The sequence below is a fragment of the Ovis canadensis genome, chromosome 7 (genome assembly GCF_042477335.2).
Source record: "Ovis canadensis isolate MfBH-ARS-UI-01 breed Bighorn chromosome 7, ARS-UI_OviCan_v2, whole genome shotgun sequence".
Taxonomy (NCBI): Eukaryota; Metazoa; Chordata; class Mammalia; order Artiodactyla; family Bovidae; genus Ovis; species Ovis canadensis.
The window spans coordinates 68,397,557-68,417,674 of NC_091251.1; the positions used below are offsets into that span (position 1 = coordinate 68,397,557).

Below are 20,118 nucleotides of genomic sequence, written 5' to 3' on the forward strand. Positions count from 1 at the left end.
ATAGCCTGTTTAACTGGGAAGATAACACATGTAAAGATTATACATGAGATCAGTGAAGAGAAGTGACATGGAGATGATTTCTGCTCACCTCAGGGAATTCTGTTTAATGTGGGAGTGGGCCCAGATGGAAGGGGCTATATTTAGTGATTCCACAGAAGGGACCTAGGATGGAGATATAGATGGTTCTTTGAAGTCCTTCCCTGCCCTCAGGTAACTTCAGATCCACCACTGCTGTGTGTTGGTGAGAAGTGGGCTTTTTGTCATTTGATACCAGAGAGAATTCGAGTAATCATCATAAAACCTGGTCTGTGTTCCTCCTTGCCCATGTTCATGCAGCAAAGTGTTACCAAGAATTAGGCAATCAAGTATCCCAGCTGCATGACATGTCATGTGAAAAATGACTGTAAGTCAGACAGAGACCAGTATATACCACGCAATATCACTTACACATGAAATCTAAAAACAGAAGCAGATTCATAGAACAAACTAGTGATTGCAGGGTAGGAGGCATGTAGGGTGTTGGGTAAAATCGGTGAAGGCAATTAAGAGGTACAAACCTCCAGTTATAAATAAGTCATAGGGATGTAATTTATAGCATAGGGAATATAATCAATAGTACTGTAATAACTCTGGTGACAGATGGCAATTAGACATTTTAATGATCATGATCATTTTGTAGTGTATAAAAATATCTACTCACTTTGTTGCATAAGTGAAATTAATATAATATTGTATATCAATATAATTCAATTGTTAGAAGGCTATAGTATATAATGAATGGGATGCCTAGAAGGTTCAAGAGCACTTCTCTTAGAAATGGTAGTTCTGCACGTGGTTAAGATACCAGACCTGGCACATGACGTACTTGATAACAACAACTCACACAGAGGACTGAGCCTCTGAGAAACCAGCCTCCCTCTGCATGCTAGCTGGAGTAGCGTCCAAAATGAGGATCCCTTTGTCTGCTTTCCTGTGGCAATCTGATATTCTATAATAACCAAAAACTTTAGTAAAAGTTAATGGAAAGAAAAATGAGCCAAGGAACGTAAAAACAGCTCAGCTCAAAAGAGCATGTAGTTCTGGTATCACACACTCTCACCTACCTGCCTCACATATTCCATGTGATGACTTCTCTCTAGCCCCTGTTGGGCTGGCCCTATCTAATCAAGGTCCCTGCTCTCCAGGTTCTCAGCCCATGGATAGCATCAGCTTGTTCTCTCTTAAGAAAAATGCACAGGACACTGACTAAGACCTTTCAATCCCAGGGTTGTTTGTCCCACTCTGTTTCTGGTCGAGAGACATTTCACAGCTCCTTTGCAGGCAGTGACACCCCATGAGCCAGGTGAAGATAGAGCCCAGCCACGTCTAGTTTGCCTGCTCTGCCTCCGCAAGTACTCTGGGAGGCTGCACTTGGACTAATGAATGACCTCCTGTCAAGGCACTGCTGAGACTCTCACAAACCTAAGATGAGAGTTTCACCCCAATACATGAGCAGGAGACTTGTTTTCTCACATCTTCACAAATACTGTACAATTAGAAAAATCAAAACAACTCAAAAAGAATTTCAACTGAGAATTAAGAGTTGCCATTCCATAAATATATGTTAATGTCCACCGCATGCCAGTTCCATGGATACTAATTTACATATAGAGTTAGTTTGAGGAGAAACCAGTCATGGTTGTTTTCACAGTTAGCTTTTTTCTGTTTTGATGGGGACTCATTGATGGAATTTATTTATGGAACTAAGAGTTTGTTGTTTTTTCCATTTGTTTTTCTTGCTTGCTGACTTGTGATTTTTCAGGATGACAAGGTAATTCTAATTTTTTAATAAGTATCCCCCAATATACGCAGTTGATCCTTTCTGGCCACCAAATCTACTTTGGTATTTACAAATTAATTTCCTGTTTGACCTCTTCCTATTTGAGAAGTCAGTGGTAAAATTTTGGATGTCATAGGTTCCTGTCTGGATCACAGAGAGGCCTCCTTGACTTTTGAACTCATAGTCAGCTCTGTGACCCTCAGTGGTGGTAATGGTGGGCCCCCACAAACAGGGAGGAAAGCCCTTAACTCAGAAGCACAAGCTCTCACTTCTACAAGCTGTGGGTTTGTTAGCCGAGGGTGAGGAGGAGCCTGAGGAGCTGAGCATCCCCTTCTTGGGAAGGGTGGGATTTTCCTACAAGGCGCAGCCCTTTCAGCCCTGGTTCCTGTCTTGGCAGAAACTCTGAGCAGTGAGTAAGGAACTTCATAGTGCTGGTAGTCTGAGTCTGATCCCATACTTACCGGTTTCTTAGCTAAGGTAGAACAGAGGAGGGAAGGACTGGCTACTTTATACCATCTTTCCTTTGGACTGGCTCACTAGATCAACTTACCTAATTTACTACAAGTTCAAAACCACATCATATAGGTTCTCAGATGCCAGAGAATACATGTAGCATTATTTAATATAGAAATTGGTTCTTTGAGTTATTTCTTAACACTAAAATTCTGAGTGTGAGGAATTCCCTGGCAGTCTAGTGGTTAGGACTCCATGCTTCCAAGCTGCAGGGGGCATGGGTTCAATCCATGGTTGAGCAACTAAGAGCCCACAAGCCATGCAGCACTGGCAAATTTTAAAAAAATCTGAGTATGGCTTTTTAAGAATAGAAAGATTTTATGCTTTAATAAAAGAGAAAAAAAGAAATTTCCTATCAAATGTATAGTAAAATATTTATAAAACATAGCTAAAATACTTTTTAAATGCTATATGTAGTGTTTATGTGAAAAATTTTTAAAGTTCAGTAGAATATAAATTCTTTATAGCTTTTATCATATTTTAAGTATGAATTTGTAAACTCAAAAAAGGACAGCATTAGCATATAAGTAAGATTTTTTTTTTAAATAAATACTGGAATTCAAAAGCAAGTATTTATGGGCCTCTTGTTGGCATTAAAGTTATCTTGGTCTCTAAGATCACAATATTTGAAGTGTATTCTGTTATCTCCACTTTACTGTGAGACCTGGCTTTAGAGCAAACATTGACCAAAGGATTAGGCATATACTATTTAGACAGATAGAGTGGGCCCATGGATTCTAAAGGGTGTTATGCTTTAGAGACGATTAGAACAGTTGTTCTTATTGTCTATTCTTGCCCTGGTTTAGGAGGGATAGAGACTGGCTGGAGTAGAAGCAAAATTTTGAAATGATATTGGTTGTCAAACGGATTAGACCAAAAAAGAAAAAAAAAAGGAAGTAAAAATGTTAGCAGAAAAGTCCTTTCTATATAAAATCATTCGTTATTCTGACCTGCTAGATGTTTATTTCAAAAGCTTATATACTATTCCTATACCGTAACAGAGTAAAAAACATTAAATAACAGCAAGTGGTAGATAGTTCCAAGGAGCTATATCCTTCCCATTTATATATCTCTAAAGATGTGAGAAGAAACTTTAGTTTTGCTGAAACATAATCTGAACACCACTTTTTTTTGTACTGAGTTTTTAACAGAAAAATGAGTTTTGTGTCCAACTTTTCATATTTCTTAGGGCATTTGTTTTGTTATAATCAGTCCAGAAGTAAAAGAAAGAACAGCTTTGTACATTCCATTGAATACTTTCTTGGTGTTCTTGCCTAGTTATTGTTTTAAAGCTATGTATACTGGATGGATAGATGGATGGATGGATAGACAGATAGAAATAAGTATATTTAAAAGTGTATATGCAGCATTAGAATAGTAACCAGGCAAGAACACTGATATTTATGTATGTATTTCACACAGCATAAAACACACATGACCCATCAATGATTTTGTTTTCTCTGGAATCACACCATCTTTGTAGTAGAGTGTTAGGGATCCTCAAGAGAGGGACAGAGGTGCCTCGTCCTCTTAACTGCCTGTGCCCCACTCTCTGTAGTCACCCTGGGGCTAGCGTAGATCTCTGGTGGGGCAGGTGTGTTGTGGAACACATAAACCCCCTATTCTGTTGGAAAGAAAATTGTTACGTGTGGTCCAAAGCTTTTGAGTTAACACTTAATGTGGAAATGTCTTTTCCCCTTTAGAACACAATGACAGATTCCACAATACTTTTAGAAGATGTACAAAAAATGAAAGATAAAGGTGAAATAGCACAAGCATATATTGGTTTGAAAGAAACCAACAGGTAAGTTGATCTTTCTTTATTCATTTTGGTTTAATCATGTTGATCTCTAGTCTTCAAGCCAGCCTCTTGTACAGTGAGTACAAATGTTTTTGCATTGTTTTGTTAGACATCAGCTGACCTTCAAAAGGGATCCAACGTTTCCAATATATTCCCAGTTAAAATCTCATTTATAAGACGGTAGCATTACTGATAAGAAATTGAAAGGAAAATGTTCTTTACATCAAGGGAGTATATTTCTGTGTTTTTAGGGCCTTAGCCTTGAGAAAGAAAATCAATTGCTTACTCTGTAGCATGGACTCTCAGGTAGTCACTTCCATTTGTTATTCAGGATGATTATTTGTGAAGGTTTGTAGGGGCAGGTGCAGCTTTCAGTAATTGAAATTTAACGTAAAGAGAAGTGATGAAATAGCTGAATCACATCCGTGTTGGCCATATAATTCTCGAAGGGTACCATGACTTCCCAGGATGAGACCTTGATATTTGAGACCAAGTTTTTGCCACGTTTCCTAAGGTGTTCTGAGAAAATCCTAACACTGGTTTTTATCTCATTTACTCTAAACACGAATGAAGTTGTGGATGGCACTTAGCTCGGTCTTAAGAGTCTTGGGTGGGCTGAGAGTGCAGATTTGCACAGTCACTAAATGACTGAACTTTCCCCAAAGCTTTCCTGTAGCTAAGATTATCACTGCTCATTTCTGAAATTCCTCAACCTTTCTGCCACTCCTGCTTCCCAAAGAACCTTCATGCTATTAAACAACTTAAAAGACTACATACTTAAAAGAACTTGGCCAGTGATGATAACAGAGATTATCAGTGTACATCTAGATCTCCTGATGCATAATATCAGAATTGGTGTACAGAAATACTTCACAGACTAAAGAATACTGCCATGCAAGATATAAGGTATTTACTACCTTCTTTTATGGACAAGAGTAGAGAATGCTTATAAAAGTATTTGGTTAAACTTAAATTTTAATTTATGAATGTAAGTTGTAAGCATACCTTATAGCTGAGAATGTGTTAATGTAAAAAGAGCTATATTAAATTGTTCATCCATCTGCTCAGCTATTCAGTCACCAGATATATATTGTATACCTGTTTCATTCCAGACCATGTGCCAAATACTGGCAATAGAGCATTAAGCAAGGTAAATGCTGTCCTTCCCTTCATAGAGTTTGTAGAGTGTTGGCGAGATAGCCAAGAGAATTTGGACTTCCCTCTAATGACAGTGGAAGCTGTTGAAAGATTTTTAGTAGGAGAATGGTATGATGAGATTGGAAAGCTAGCCTTGGCTTTTATATTAGAGCACAGACTGTAATGGAACAAGATTAAAATCATAAAGACCAGTTAAGAGGTTATTCCCATAATTGAATGACTGGTTATAGTGACTTTGACTTAGTTGGTAGCCATTGGGATTGAAAGTGGGACACTTAGAAAGATACTTAAGAAGATGAGGTGAGCATCCTTGCAGTTTACTGGATGTGTGATCAGGGGAGGGGGATCATGAAGAGCAACTCCGCAGCATCTGTGGTGGATACTTGGTTATATAGAGATGCCACTTCACGATGCTGGGTCTGGGATGTAGGGAAGTACAGGAACTTATCAATAGATTTACAGATATTTAAGGAAGAGAACTTCATTCGGAGATTGAAAATATAGATCTGGAACAGGAGAGACGTGTGGGCTGAGATGTAAATATTGAAGTCATCAGCATGTAATAATACAGTTGAGACCATGCAAATAGACCAACTCTCCAGGGGAAAGATGGTAAATGGAAAGTAAAAGAGCAATCTATGAAATTCATTTATGTAAACATGGTATCAACAACAAAAGTCTAGTAAGAGGAGTAAGATCCTGGGCTCCGTAGTCAGATAGCACCTGCCAGGTATCTAACTTCTAAACTTTGGTATCTTCTTCTGCAATATGGCAAATGATATATATTGTTACTAGGAGAACTAAATGAAATAATGCCTGTGGAAGGATGTGAAACAGTGTCTGATACTTGGCACACACTCAAAATATTATTTTTATATACTCTAATCAGTTTCATCAGTTTTATTTGTTAATTATACATTCTTTTAATAAAATGTGTGACTTTTCTGGTCAAAAAGCACTTTCCCTGGGTCTTAAAATTAATTTTTGACACAAAAATTTTTTTTTAACTTGTGTCATAAAAGCTGGGAACTTTGGACATATTGATCAGTTACTCCTATAAGAACTTTTCAAAGCAATTTTAAAAATACAAAACTAGATTTTATCAAGCTAAAACAATTTCCTATCCAGAAGACTTAAAACTTTATTTTGAAATGAATTATAAAGATTGCCACATGAAGACAATAGCTTAAATTTTCATTCTATATGTGTATGACTGTTGTGGTTAGTCTCTAACATAATGTGTGACATAAGATCACTCTGCTAGCTGAACAGAATGTTAAAAACAGATGTCTTTCTCACCTCCTGAGTCATTTATTATTTTGCAGGAAAAGTAGCCCTGGATCCTTGATTATTTTGTTTTAAATTCCCCACCTTTACATGTGATGTTACATATTACTCATTAAAAAAAGAATATTAACCAAAAACTATTTCTGTGGTAATGTCTTAAAGTCATCTGTAATTAATAAAGACAGTCCTAGTGATTTAATAACATGTTGAAATACCATGTGCTGCTGTTGACCGTCGTCATCTCATTCCCGCCCTGTATCCCTTTGTGTTTTGCATTGTTGTTCCTTTTGCATGGAAGATCATCTGCTATGGATTGCCATGAGTTGAATGAGGATGGAGAGCTGTTGCTGGTTTATGAAGGGTTAAAACAAGCCAACAGGTTATACTTGTCTCCTCAAAATGGAATGTTATTAATTTGTTGTTTTTCTTACTAACAGTGGCCTCCTGACTTTAACTTCTATATTTCTTATACATTGTCTTCCTGGGTAAATTTCCGACACTAAAATTCGTGAACGTCTCACTAAGAGTGGAAGAAAACCCAAACCTCTCAACTAGAGCCCAAACAACTGCAGGAAAGATTAATACATATTACTTAGCTGTTTCTTGTTTGGAATCATGATCAGTTCAAAGGATATCTGTGCCTGGGCAATACAGCTACATTCTTATATATTATCATCATGCTGCCTAACAGCAGTATTCAGTACATGACTTGGCATTCAGTGTGGTTATTGTGAAATTCAGATTTGTGAAACAGCAAACCAGGAGGGTTTCCTGCACAGCTGTAGTTCAAAATAATTACCCAAACTCATCATGTTAAATATGTTTAGGAGAAAGCAAATAAAATTGAAATAGCAACACTTTTCTAACATAGACACTCATCTCCTCTAGTGATACTTGTGTCTTAAAATCTTAAAAATACTGGGGTTTTTTGATCCTAAAAATACTGTTTTTATGTCTTAAAAATACTGTTTCAGTGATTAATTTTTAAACTACTTAATAGACTGTTTTGTTCAAGGAGCTTCTACTTATTCTGCTTTTTTGTTATCACATACTGTTGTCATTAACTTTGTGGTGTTATTGGTTCAGATCCTTTGGAAATTTCGTAATCACCAAAATATTTTTAGTCTGTTGTTTACTCTTTGCTTATAGTAGTATCCATAAGTTTGCCCAGCATTTGCTAACCAAGGGGATTGGAATGAAAACATCTTTTCTTTCTTCCTATTAGTTAATTCCTATCTATAACTTTGTCTTGTCTTTGGGAAAGGGAGTGAATGTAGAATGGAGGTGCCTGGTAGAGGGAGGTTGCCAGTTGGCTCTGCTATTCTCTGGCCAGTGCCCTAGTCCATGGCACAGCTGACCTGTATGTTTGCTCAAAGCTCAAGAACAAATCTGTTGGTCCCACTAACAGTGATCTTCCAAAACCATATCTTGTTAGGATTCTCTTACTGATAAGGAAGTTATAGGGGAAAAGAAGATGACAAATTTAAAATATAAACAAAATTTCAGAACTCTGTCTGCATTTGGGTAAATCTGTATTTCAGAATAGCACTCTAGCCTTTCTCCCCTTCAGAGATAAAAGTAGGACCCTGGTCACAAACCCCCGCCTGGAATTAGTAATGCTGAAGGTCTTCAAGGCAGATTTAATTAAAGTGGGCATTTGTAATCTTGCCCTCCATAGTGATTGTTTTGTGACAAAGGCATTATAGTAATACTAATTTTGCCAACTTAAATGCTACTTTAAATTAATGCTACTTCAAATGTAGTAAGCCAGGTTAAAGTTATGCCTTTTAATTGTTTTAAAAAACATGTCTTTTAATTGTTTTAATTTCCTATGAAGCTTTCAAAGGAGTAAAATTCTCCTGTTTTTCAGGGCCTCTGAGAACTTTGTATTTGTAGCAGGGTCCTCAATTCAGAAAGACACATATGTGAGTGCATTCATTTCGTTTCTGGCTCCATTTGAGTTTCTAGACTCTAATCAAGTCAGAAGCTACACAGACACTACAGAGTCTCCATTTTTCTGCCCTTGCAAGTGAACACAAAGCCTCACACCCACCAGGTAGGGACTCAGATGTCACCTCCCTTTCCTCCCTGTGTGGCTTCTCCGCAGGCTCCTGGAGTCCCAGCTGCAGTCTCAGAAGAGGAGCCATGAGAATGAGGCTGAAGCTCTCCGCGGGGAAATCCAGAGCCTGAAGGAGGAGAACAACCGGCAGCAGCAGCTGCTGGCCCAGAACCTACAGCTGCCCCCAGAGGCCCGCATTGAGGCCAGCCTGCAGCACGAGATCACTCGGCTCACCAATGAGAACCTGGTAAGGACAGCAGAGCAGCCCTCCATGCTTTTGGAGCAAAACCTCCTTCCTGGCTGGGGAAGATGCCGTTCACTGCCCCACACTTATGACCCTCTTTCTCTAGTCCAGACACATAAGGAAAATACAACTATGTTGGTAGAAGTGAAAAACTCGTGTACTCGGGTGGTTTGTCACAGAAGGCTCAGGCACCTCTCAGCACCTCAGCCCTCGCTTGGAGGGTGTGGAAGATGCTGGCCGGCTGTGTGCTGGGGTCTTGATACCTTGAGAGCTCAGCTTCCTCTGCTGCAGCTGCACAGTCTGTGCCATCCAGGAGGTTGTGTGGTTGCCACAACCTTTGGTCCCCAGGCACCACGGAGGCCCTCCCAGCCCCTTCTCAGGCAGACAGCAGGGTTAGAGTTAGCGAGCAGATGGCAGAACCAAAGAGGGCTGTAGGTTGACCTTGGTTGGGACTCCAGGGTCAAGGAGAAACATCAGGATTCAAGATTCTACATTCTTGATATAGAATTCAGACAGTAAATGGAGAGATTTATTTTTTCTTTGCCAGCTAGATTCTGAGTAATGGCACAAAGTCCAAGTTTGTTTTTTTTTCTCCTCTGTCCTTCTTTCTTTTATAGAAAATATTTTCCAAAATATTTCTTTCTCAGCCACAAAATAACTTTTATTACAGATTTCTACTTAGGTTTGATGAACATATTTATTAAATTAAAAGTCACTGAAAAGTTATATTTCCTTTTTTTTTTTTTTGGCGGACGGTAGTGGGGCTTTGCCACACGGCTTACAGGGTCTCAGTTCTCTGACCAGAGAACTCCTAATTCCACATTTCTATATAAAATCTATACTGAAGTGTCAGACTGGTTTTGAGAAAAGCTGTTTAGGGCGAGTGGTAATTGTTTCTTTAATTCAGGATTTTAATAACTTGTAATAAAATAGTTTGGATTTTCTCTGAAGATTTAGCAACCTGAATTATCCATTAGTGATCATTTGCATTACAGGTAGTTTTCTAGTGTCACCTGTCCAACCAACTTTTATATTAGTGGGAAGCAAAACCCAAAGGTATTCTTCTCCCAGTCTGTCCTTCCTTCTGAGGACAGCATGCTGGTGAGACTGTGGCAATGGGAGAGATGGGTGAGGGACTTGAAGTCCAGACTCTTTCCAAAGTGCCTGAAATATCACTGATTTGTGGAGGAAGATCTGAATCATGATGTCATTTTATTACTCACAAGTATATTGTTGCTTAAACTAACAGTGCTTCAGTGCCTAAGAATTGATGAATAAACTCAATAACATATAATGATTGATTAGCATATAAATTCTGTGCTTTTAAATCATTATCTTAAAATACAAGGTGAAACCATGAAATAAAGATGCTTCTGGGTGGTAGATTCTCAGAGTTGTTTTGCTAAGTTGGTTAAGCATTTCCCTTGCAATCTTGTGTGCATTATTACTTTTCTTTTTGATTTTGTATAGCTGATACAAAAATAAATCAACCCCTTCCATATTCTAAGCTGGTGAAACCTAGTTTGAATTTTAGGAAAACTCTTTGTAGGTTCATAGGCTTCTCCTGCCTCACTGATTGCTAATTCAGGAGAATGGATTCAAACTTACCTACAGGGGATGATGCAGTTTTTCACTGTCATTAGAGTGTCTTTTTTTGCATTTCTGTAGGAAGCACTTGGGTAGAATGTTAAAGCACCGGTGGGCCTGGGCTTTGTGTTCTTTGAAACTCTACCCTGAAAACCCTTCCCACAAACCCTACCCTACAAACACAAACACAGAGATGACTGTTCTGCCTCCTCTAGTGAGCAAACTTCACAGGTTGCCCCAAGCTGCCCTTCAGAGAAGGAAGGCACACAGCTTCTGCCCAGTCCTTCCAACATCAAACAAGAGCTCCAACTTTGCCGTTATTCTCACTTTTGTTTGAATTCCCTTCCCCACTCTTGCTGCTGCTGCTGGCAGCAGAGAAAGTGCAGCAGCGTAGGAGCAGGTCAGAGGAGTGAACTCACAGCCTTGTCTGGGGAATATGGACCACAGCTCTGTTTACCTGCTAATATCACCTGTTTCCTCCAAGCATGTGAAAATGTATTTGTGGATATGGAATCAGAATCATCTGCACTAGAAAAATTAGAGGGCAATGACAGATGTCAAATCAGAGCCGTTTGAGTCTATATATATAGATTCTTTATCTGTGTTTTAAAATATTTTACAATTGATTTTGCTGAGATAGCATTCCCCTCAAAGACACAAAGAAAAACGAATGTCCATTGTGCCTGTTTTTTCAGTATTTTGAGGAATTATATGCAGATGACCCTAAGAAGTATCAATCATATCGGATTTCACTTTACAAACGGATGATTGTATGTAAAAGAGTGCTTTCCTGTTGTCTTCCTCACTGTTTCTAGCCCTCTATAAGCGAAGAGCACTCTGCCTGCCCTTCCTGGGAGGTCTCTTGAGGAACTTTCACAAAACCTGTTTCTCCCCACAGCTGTCTTTTAGCCAGTGATGTCGCCTCTGTCAGTGTCCTACGTCCATTGTCACCTTTGGTTTGTTATTAACACTAGGCTTACAGTGTGATGGAAGCAAAATATGATTTGAAAGGTAAAGTAAAAATCCAAGAAGCACAACTGAACACTTTGAAATGTTAGCAACTGTTCCTTTTGAATCATTGGTCGAATACCTAAATCAGCCCTGTCTAAATTGGAAAAAGAATGAATACTTGTATTTATAAACGCCTTTTAAAATCCATAACCTGAATAACAACCACAAACCTCTTAAATCATTGCTTTATTTCCGCTTGAAGCTCCTGGTTTGCTGTTGCCCACTTTTCTTCTAAATTATTGATTGTTTGTCTCTGCCTGTCATTTGAAAGAATTCTTGATTAGGGAGCCAAGTATCACACCTTTGTTTTTTTTTTAACCCCTGCCCATGAACGTACTGCTTTTGTTTTCTCTTTTTGCAGAAATCATATGGAATTATCCCCTTTTTTCCCTATAAGCAAAATTATATTACCCAGGAGATTTCTATGGGTGTGTTATCTAACTGCCACTTAGTCTGTCAACCACTCTCTACTGTTCTCTGTGGTTATTTTTTAACTTACCTTTTAATTCCCGAAACCTCTTAACTTTTCTTAGTTACAGGACTAGTTTTAGCCTCTCCAAAGGGTGGAACTCGTAGAGACAGTGCTTCACACACATAGGTGTCAGTTAAAAGCCCCTAAGTGCAGCCATCCTTAAAACTTCACACAAAACTGTGTGCATTCATCAAAATTTACCTTGCTTATTCCCCCTTTAAATGAAAAACTTTCTACTGAAATAGCAGTACATTTTATGAGCATTTAATTGTTTTGCCCCCACGGAGTCTACTGGAGTCTACTCACTCCACAGTGAGCCTGCTGTCCATCACGCTGTAAAGGAGTTACTGCACTGTATATTTTAACATTTGCTTTTATTATAGCTGCCTTTCCTATTGCCTGCCAGTTTTAGCCAGCTGGGGCTCCACCAATGAGCTTTTATGGAGCTTTTATGTAAAACTAACTTTTTGTGTAAAACTAAGTACTGTTTCTGTAACTTTGTGTCTGCTTTCCTCCCTGCATTTTAGATGATTTATTTTGATCTTTCTGTTATATTTCTCATTTTGATCTTTAGGATTTGATGGAACAACTCGAAAAACAAGATAAGACTGTCCGGAAACTGAAAAAACAACTTAAAGTATTTGCCAAAAAAATTGGTGAACTAGAAGGTATTTAAACATGTTTTTATGACAATTGCCGAACCTTGGTTTTACATACTATACTAGTGGCTTAAGAGTGTGGCTCAATTTGTGTGTGAATATTAGGGACAATAACAAAAATGACTTTAGCAAACTTGGCCTCCGTGGAGTAGAAATTTTCATTGCTGAGTGGGGAAAATGTTCTTTTCATGGTAGTACTAACTTACAAAAAGAGTGAATTCATTCAATAAACATCTAATGGCTGTCTTCTGTATGCCAGGCACTGTGCTAAGCAATGTTGCATGTCAGTTAAGCGCATGGATTCTGTAGCCAAGTTTCTTGGGTTTAAATACTGGCTGTTGCACTATTAGTCATCTGATATTGGGCAAGTTACTGAACCTGTCTATTCCTCACTATTCCCACCTGTTAAATGGGAATGATAATGATATCTACCTGACATGGTTTGTAATGATTAAATTAATTAATATGTGGAATGAATTTAGTATGGTTCCTGACACATAGTAAATGCTATCTACAACTTATTTTTATTACTGTTATTAGTATTAGGGATACTAAGATGAATAAGACAGTCTGTGTCCTCAAAGAACTTACCATCAAATGGAGAACAAAAAGAGAAGTAAATAAGAAAAAATGAATTGTAGTTATAAAGGAGAGTCTATAAAACAAGATTTATATATGATGATGATGGGAAAACACCTTGAGAAAGAATCAGATATCAGTTTTTATTATATACAAACGATTCTGGTGGGTGAGTGTTTGTTCCTTCAGTAAGTAGGTGCCAGGGATGTAGCAGTGAACAGGGCGAAAGCCACATTGTAAGCTTATCCCAGCAACGATCTCATTGTTCTAGAGATTTTGAGCCCCTCTTTGGAATTGCCTTCAGACCTACGCAAGCTATTACCATTTTGACCAGAAATGATACTGTGCAGTCTGACTACCCATCTATTCTGTCATTGTCACGGAATAATTTTTGCTCTGCTCAAAGGGTGAACATTCCCCATCACTGGGAATGTTCAAAAGAATCTGCCATGATTGACTGTCTGGCTTTCATTCCTCCAACATGCCAGGCCTGCCATAACTCTTCCACCTGTTTGATCTTCCCACTTCTCTTAGTCAAGGCCTGCTTATCCTTTGAGACCAGAGTTATATGTCAAATGCTCAAGAGCAGCCTTTCCTGATCATCTAGACAGACCCTACGGCTGTACTCTCTGTGGCACCACAGTTCATCTCCCACCTTTATGGTCTTCACTGTCATGTTTTTAGCAAATTTGCTGTCTGATACTGGCTTCCTCAATGGATTGTGATCATTTTGAGCATGGTGACCATCTGTTATTTCCCCTTGTTTTCACAGCACCTAGCATATTGTCTGACCTGTCATAATCATTCCATTAATGTTTGTTGAATGTGTAAATAAGTGTCAGAAATATTTAGAACAGCAACATGGATATTTACTTTGAAGAGGATAATACTCCCTCCTATGTACAAATACTGAAATATTTGTTTAGATATCAGATAGATTACTTTATAGTCATGTTTTATTATATAATCCTTTAGCATTATGTGATTCATCTATTAAAATTTTGAACCTCCAAATCACATACATGGGCTGTAATATCTATTGGCAGAACTTTAAAAAACCTTTATTCAGAGAACCTTTCTGCACTTAACTCTGCATTAATTATATCATGAGATGATAATTAGACAGCAGCGGCTGCTGCTGCTAAGTCGCTTCAGTCATGTCCGACTCTGTGCGACCCCATAGATGGCAGCCCACCAGGCTCCCCCGTCCCTGGGATTCTCCAGGCAAGAACCCTGGAGTGGGTTGCCATTTCCTTCTCCAATGCATAAAAGTGAAAAGTGAAAGTGAAGTCACTCAGTCGTGTCTGACTCTTAGCGATCCCATGGACTGCAGCCCACCAGGCTCCTCTGTCCATGGGATTTTCCAGGCAAGAGTACTGGAGTGGGGTGCCATTGCCTTCTCCATAGACAGCAGAGTATCTGCTTAAAAGAAACTGATTTTAAGGGTATTAACTTGTAAAATTATTTTTTAAGCTCCTAATGATTCATTTACCATATGTTAGTAACTTTTGGTAAATAGAAAAATCACTTATTTTACATTTTTACTTAGCTTTCTTTGATATGTATATTTTTACTTAAAGGGATACCTGAGAATATTTCGTGATGTTAATGATTTTAAGCCATTATCAGTCAGAATTCAACCTCATCAGTTAAACTATCCTGCCAATTGTATTCTTAACTCTATAACGACATTTGAGAAGGTAATTCATAGATTAAACAAAAAAGACATGATAGTCTTAAAAACTGAGCTAAATGATACACAGTCTACAGAATACGATGAAATTGGCTTATGTGTCTTGAGCACTTACTGAGTGCAGTGTCCTTCCCCTCCCCAAGGCAGAGCATAAAGGCTACAAGCTCTTCCCACACCTTTGTCTCCTGTTGTCTTATCCCCACGGTGCGTAGAGAACACTGATAACTTTGTATAGCAAAGCACCTTCTAATAGCTAAAAGTTTTCTTATTTTTTCTGAATATATAATAATGTACTTAAAGTCTTCTGGTTGAAAATAGCAAGACTTACCTCCTCCTATGGGCTATGCTTAATTAAAAAGACATTTTTAGACACCATCTAAGACTTTTTTTAATGCCAACATGCCTAATTTTAGCAGAAATTATAAATTTAAATCAAGAGTGTTTCAAAGTTTGATGTGCTTTGTGCTATATTTTAATCCAGGAGTGGGTGTTCCATCTCAATTTTCATAAAGTCAGTGAATTTAGACCTAAAAGAATTCTATAAATCAGTTAATTACTTCATAGGAGACAGAGCTGAGACCCAGAAACGGTGACTTCCAAAGTCTCAGCCACTTAGTGGCCAAAGTGGAACTAGAATCCATGCCTCCTGAGAACCACTGACTTCTTTCCTTTGTGTTGTATTTCTCAAGAGTCTTTCTTCTTATAGTAATTCATTTGACTGTCTCAGTTAAACCTGAGATCAAGGTCTTCCCTGTGCCAAAAGTGAGGGGGAAAAAATCCTCCAATTTCCTTTCTTTTTCTAGGATAAAAAGGTCCAGGAATGTTTTTCTCTCAAGTATAAATAATCTAGATTATAGAAATAGGTATTGCTTCAGATCTTTCTAGAAAGATGTCTGTATTAGATGGAGCATTGGGCTAAATGACCCCCAGCATCCCTTGAGTCTTTAAAAACTGTGTGGTATTCTAGCTTCTCTCTTTCAGGCTTTATATTTTCCTGATACTACATAAGGGTTGACATTTTAATTAATATATGATTTGTTAAATAAATCAAGGTTATGTTGAGCTGATACCTATATTTTATCTGTATTTTTGTAAAGACTCTAATCTCTGACAAGAATTCAAAGACAGAGAAAATTTTAATGAAAACATGGCAGATTTTATCTCTGGCATTTTTGCACAGAACTGAAAATATCTTCTTTAGAGATATTTGAAAGGAAAGTGAAGGTTTCTTTTAAAACATGTAATTTCTTAGTTAAAATATTCACTATATTTCATAAATTCTGAGGCAGAAAACTTTTCACATTTTAACATCTGAAATTATGATGTATATTATTGCAGTTGTTAGGTTGTAGTTTAATTGGCAGTATTTTTCCTTCCTTGGTGTTATATAAAATAATACTATATATTGTAATCAAATATGATAAAATTGGTAGGTTTAAAATGTTTTGAGTTATTCAGAGTCCACATATGTGCATTGTTCATAAACTTAATATCAATACATTGAATCTGTTGCCTTCCAGTTTCCCCTCATAGAATTGTTCCTGTGGCTCAAAGCAACTAGTTCATAGATGGCAGGGATTCTATTATTTTGTTTTACATACAGAACATATACAGGAGCTGTGAGGGCCATTGTATGCTGATTCTGAGATCCCCCTGGTGTTGTGTTTAAACTGTCTCCAGAAATAATTTATGTAAAACTAAATAGCTTGAATCTCATATCTCTTGTGAAGATGCATGCATTTTTCCGTTAGTCCTGTGGTTCCAGACTGTATCATACATCTGAAACACTAGGTTATGCAAGATGGCTGCAGCCCTGAGTTGTCCAGTTACAGTATGACGGCTCTTTAGATATCATGATATTGATAGATGGTGGTGCTTTTCAGCGCTGATAGCCCCAATGTGTGATGCTGCAGCGTGAGGTGGACGAGGAGCCACGAGGCTCTCTGCCACACGAGCAAGAGCGCTGGCAGGTATTGGTGTTCTCTTTGATAACCTTGTGCTGTGAAGCTGGCTTCCCAGAGCTAACACAGGAAATTGCCCAGAGTGACTGGAGAAGCACTACTGATACCTTGTGGACTCAGCAAGACAGAACTTTCTAATGCATCTGATCTGCATTTTGTTTGCCAACAGTCTCTGAACTCAAACTTAATCTGCACTTAAATAGATGTCTTAACTGCTGCTCTTCCTATAGATAAGAGAATTAAAAATGTGCTTGCTAGCATTTAGCTCCACAAACACTGTTGTAACTCTCGTTCCCTTGCATTTCCTAGATGAGATGAAATTGGAGACTTTTAACCCCGAGTTATTTTCTCACAGCTACCATCAACAATGGTGATTAGTTTTAACATCTGAAAGGGTTGTTCACCAGTGTTTGTACTTTTTTGGTTGCAACTTTGTGGTAGGATTTTTAACACTTTACTACAAACAAACAAACAAAATGAATAAATTTAGGAAATTATTTTAATATTAAATACAGAGGCTTCCCCAGGTGGCCCAATGGTAAAGAATCCTCCTGGTAGTGCGGGAGATATGGGTTCAATCCCTGCGTCTGGAAGATCCCTTGGAAAAGGAAATGGCAACCCACTCCAGTATTCTTGCTTGGAAAATCCCATGAACAGAGGAGCCTGGCGGACTATAGTCCGTGGGATCACAAAGAGGCAAACACAACTGAGCACACACAGACACAAACATATTAAATACAGGTTGTTTTATCTGTTCATGGTTTCTTCAAGGAATGAGGGATGCCTCTATAGAATATTGAATTTCCTTCTATGAAATAAAGTCAAATATATTTAGACATTTATGATTGATACTGATGAGTTAACTAAGAAGTGAAGTGAAGTAGCTCAGTCGTATCCGACTCTTTGCAAATCCGTGGACTGTAGCCTACCAGGCTCCTCCCTCCATGGGATTCTCCAGGCAAGAATACTGGAGTGGGTTGCCATTTCCTTCTCCAGGGGATCTTCCCGACCCAGGGATAGAACCCAGGTCTCCCACATTGCAGGCAGACACTGTAACCTCTGAGCCAATTAAGCCACTTACTTTGGGGACATTTAATCTTATTACAAAATAAAATGTATTACAAAAAGATGCTTTTGAATCAAGTAAGATTCTTAATGTTGATAGTAATAAGTACTAGTTGTTGTCAGAGTGACATTAATATGTAATTTTACCATCTATCCATCCAGTTTTACCAAAAAAAAATTATTTAAGAAGGGGCAATGAAGTGGCAAATAGGGCAAGTTTCTGTTGTTACAGAGTTCACTTAAAATTAATGGAACATGAAACCGCTCATCTTTTCTACCTGGAACACATTTTTCTTCTTTTGTTTCTAATGAAGTGGGCCAGATGGAGAACGTATCGCCAGGACAGATCATTGATGAACCCATTCGTCCAGTCAACATTCCCAGGAAGGAAAAGGATTTCCAAGGAATGCTGGAATACAAGAAGGAGGATGAGCAAAAACTTGTGAAGAACCTGATTCTGGGCAAGTATTTCCTGTGGGAGATGAAGGGTCTTTCTGGTACGTGTCAGTGGTGGGAGAGATTAGTCACTCATTTATTACATATTCACACTGGTTTCCTTGGTCAGCCTTGCGTGCTGTGTGCAGGACTGCCGCAGCATTCTGACCCCATCATGGCTGTCAGTCACCCTCCAAGGATGCCAGCGAGGACTGCCTATTAGGGTCACATGAGGTCTTCTCAGCTCCTGTGCCCGTTATAATAACCCAGGAAGCTTTTGAAAAGTGTTGATGTATGTTCCCCCCTGCAGACCAATTACATCAGAATGTCTAGAGGAAAGAACCTGGCCATGTCCCTAGTTCTTTTTTTTTTTCGTCTCTCAAGGGATTCTGATGTGTAGCTAGCTGCAGTTGAACACCACTGTCCTAGGCCATTTAAGTCCCTGAGTTTCTCTTGTTCCTTACTTCCCTAGGAAGGGTATATGGCTAAATATGTCAGGAAAAACAGTTTAATAGTAGGGAAGGAACAGAATTAAGGAAAAGATTCCAGCAGTGGCAAGAGAGGACTGACTGGACAATGGAGATGGGACTAGAAGAAGCCCTTCAGAGCAGCAGAAGGCCTTTGAGTCTGGGTATGAGCCCACTGGCTCTACAAGAAGACTTTTTAGGGGAGCATGGGAAATAGTTCAGGAGTGTATGCAGCCCATAAGTTGTGAGCTCGAAACACTACAACCCTCTCCTTTCAGCCTTTGCAGAGCATTCCTCCCTCCATGTGCCAGGGTGGCAGCAGTGTGATCGGCAGTGGTTTAATGTTCCTAGAGTTCGCGGTGTTAAACTTAGAACTATATGTAGATGCAGAGGCGCTTAGGTTTCAGTGTGATCTTCATTTTGAAAAAATGGTAAGAAGCCACTGGTTTTTAAGCATAGAATTTAAAAAGATTCATTAATTCAATAAACGTTTGGGGCATTCCTACTGTGTGCTAAGCATTTTCTAGGTATTGGGTAATGAACAAAGTCTCTACTCTCAAAGAGTTTATATTCCATGGGGTGGGGGGAGGTAGATAAAAACAAATAAGGGGATGAGAAAAATAAACGGTGAAGGCGGTGTACGAATTTATATAAAGTTGTTAGGAAGGGCCTCTTTGACGAGGTGATCTCCTTTGGACAGAGACCAAAGGAAGTAAGGAAGCAAGTCCTGCTGATAGCTGAGAAAAGAACATTCCAGACAGAAAGCCTTGGGGTGGGCACATGCCTGGTGTCTTCACCCAGCAGCAAGGAGACCCATTTAATGGAGGAGCACAGTGAGCTGGAAAGGGGAGCAGGCCAGATCACACAGCCATGGTGAGGATTTCGGGTTTTACAAATGAATGAGATGAGAAGCTACTTGGAAGGTTTTCAGAACAAGTGTGACATGATCTGACTACATTTTCTTATAGAATTACTCTGGTTGTTATGTGGAAAGTGTACTACTGAGGAGCCAGGTGTGAGTCAGGGAGACCAGTTGGGAAGCTCTCACCGGGATCCAGGAGAAGATGGTGGTGGCCTAGACTAGGGGAGCTGGCAGAGAAGTAGCAGGATTGTTCTGGACATGTCTTATGTGTAGAGCCAACAGGATTTGTTGTTAGATTAGATGTGTGATGTGAGAGAAGAAAAGAAGACAAAGATGATGACAAGGTTTATATCCTGAGAAACTAGAAGGCATAGACTGCCACTTACTGAGATGGGAAAACTCCTGGAAGAGCAGGTTCCGTGGGGGATGGGCTTTGTGGGACAGGC

The 20,118-nt window shown here is 38.9% G+C and overlaps 1 protein-coding gene across 4 annotated transcripts in view; it reads left to right on the top strand.

Moving 5' to 3' along the window:
• The window catches only part of MYO5A (myosin VA), a 196,133-nt gene that overhangs the window by 164,817 nt on the left and 11,198 nt on the right, over positions 1–20,118 (top strand). The window contains exons 29-34 of one of the 4 annotated variants that reach the window (XM_069596495.1): positions 4,036–4,136; positions 6,877–6,957; positions 8,686–8,884; positions 11,164–11,238; positions 12,526–12,619; positions 18,223–18,369. In XM_069596495.1, the coding sequence (XP_069452596.1) occupies positions 4,036–4,136; positions 6,877–6,957; positions 8,686–8,884; positions 11,164–11,238; positions 12,526–12,619; positions 18,223–18,369 (697 nt within the window). The remainder of the gene's footprint in view (positions 1–4,035; positions 4,137–6,876; positions 6,958–8,685; positions 8,885–11,163; positions 11,239–12,525; positions 12,620–18,222; positions 18,370–20,118) is intronic. The other 3 variants (XM_069596496.1, XM_069596497.1, XM_069596498.1) reach the window with 3 other exon arrangements.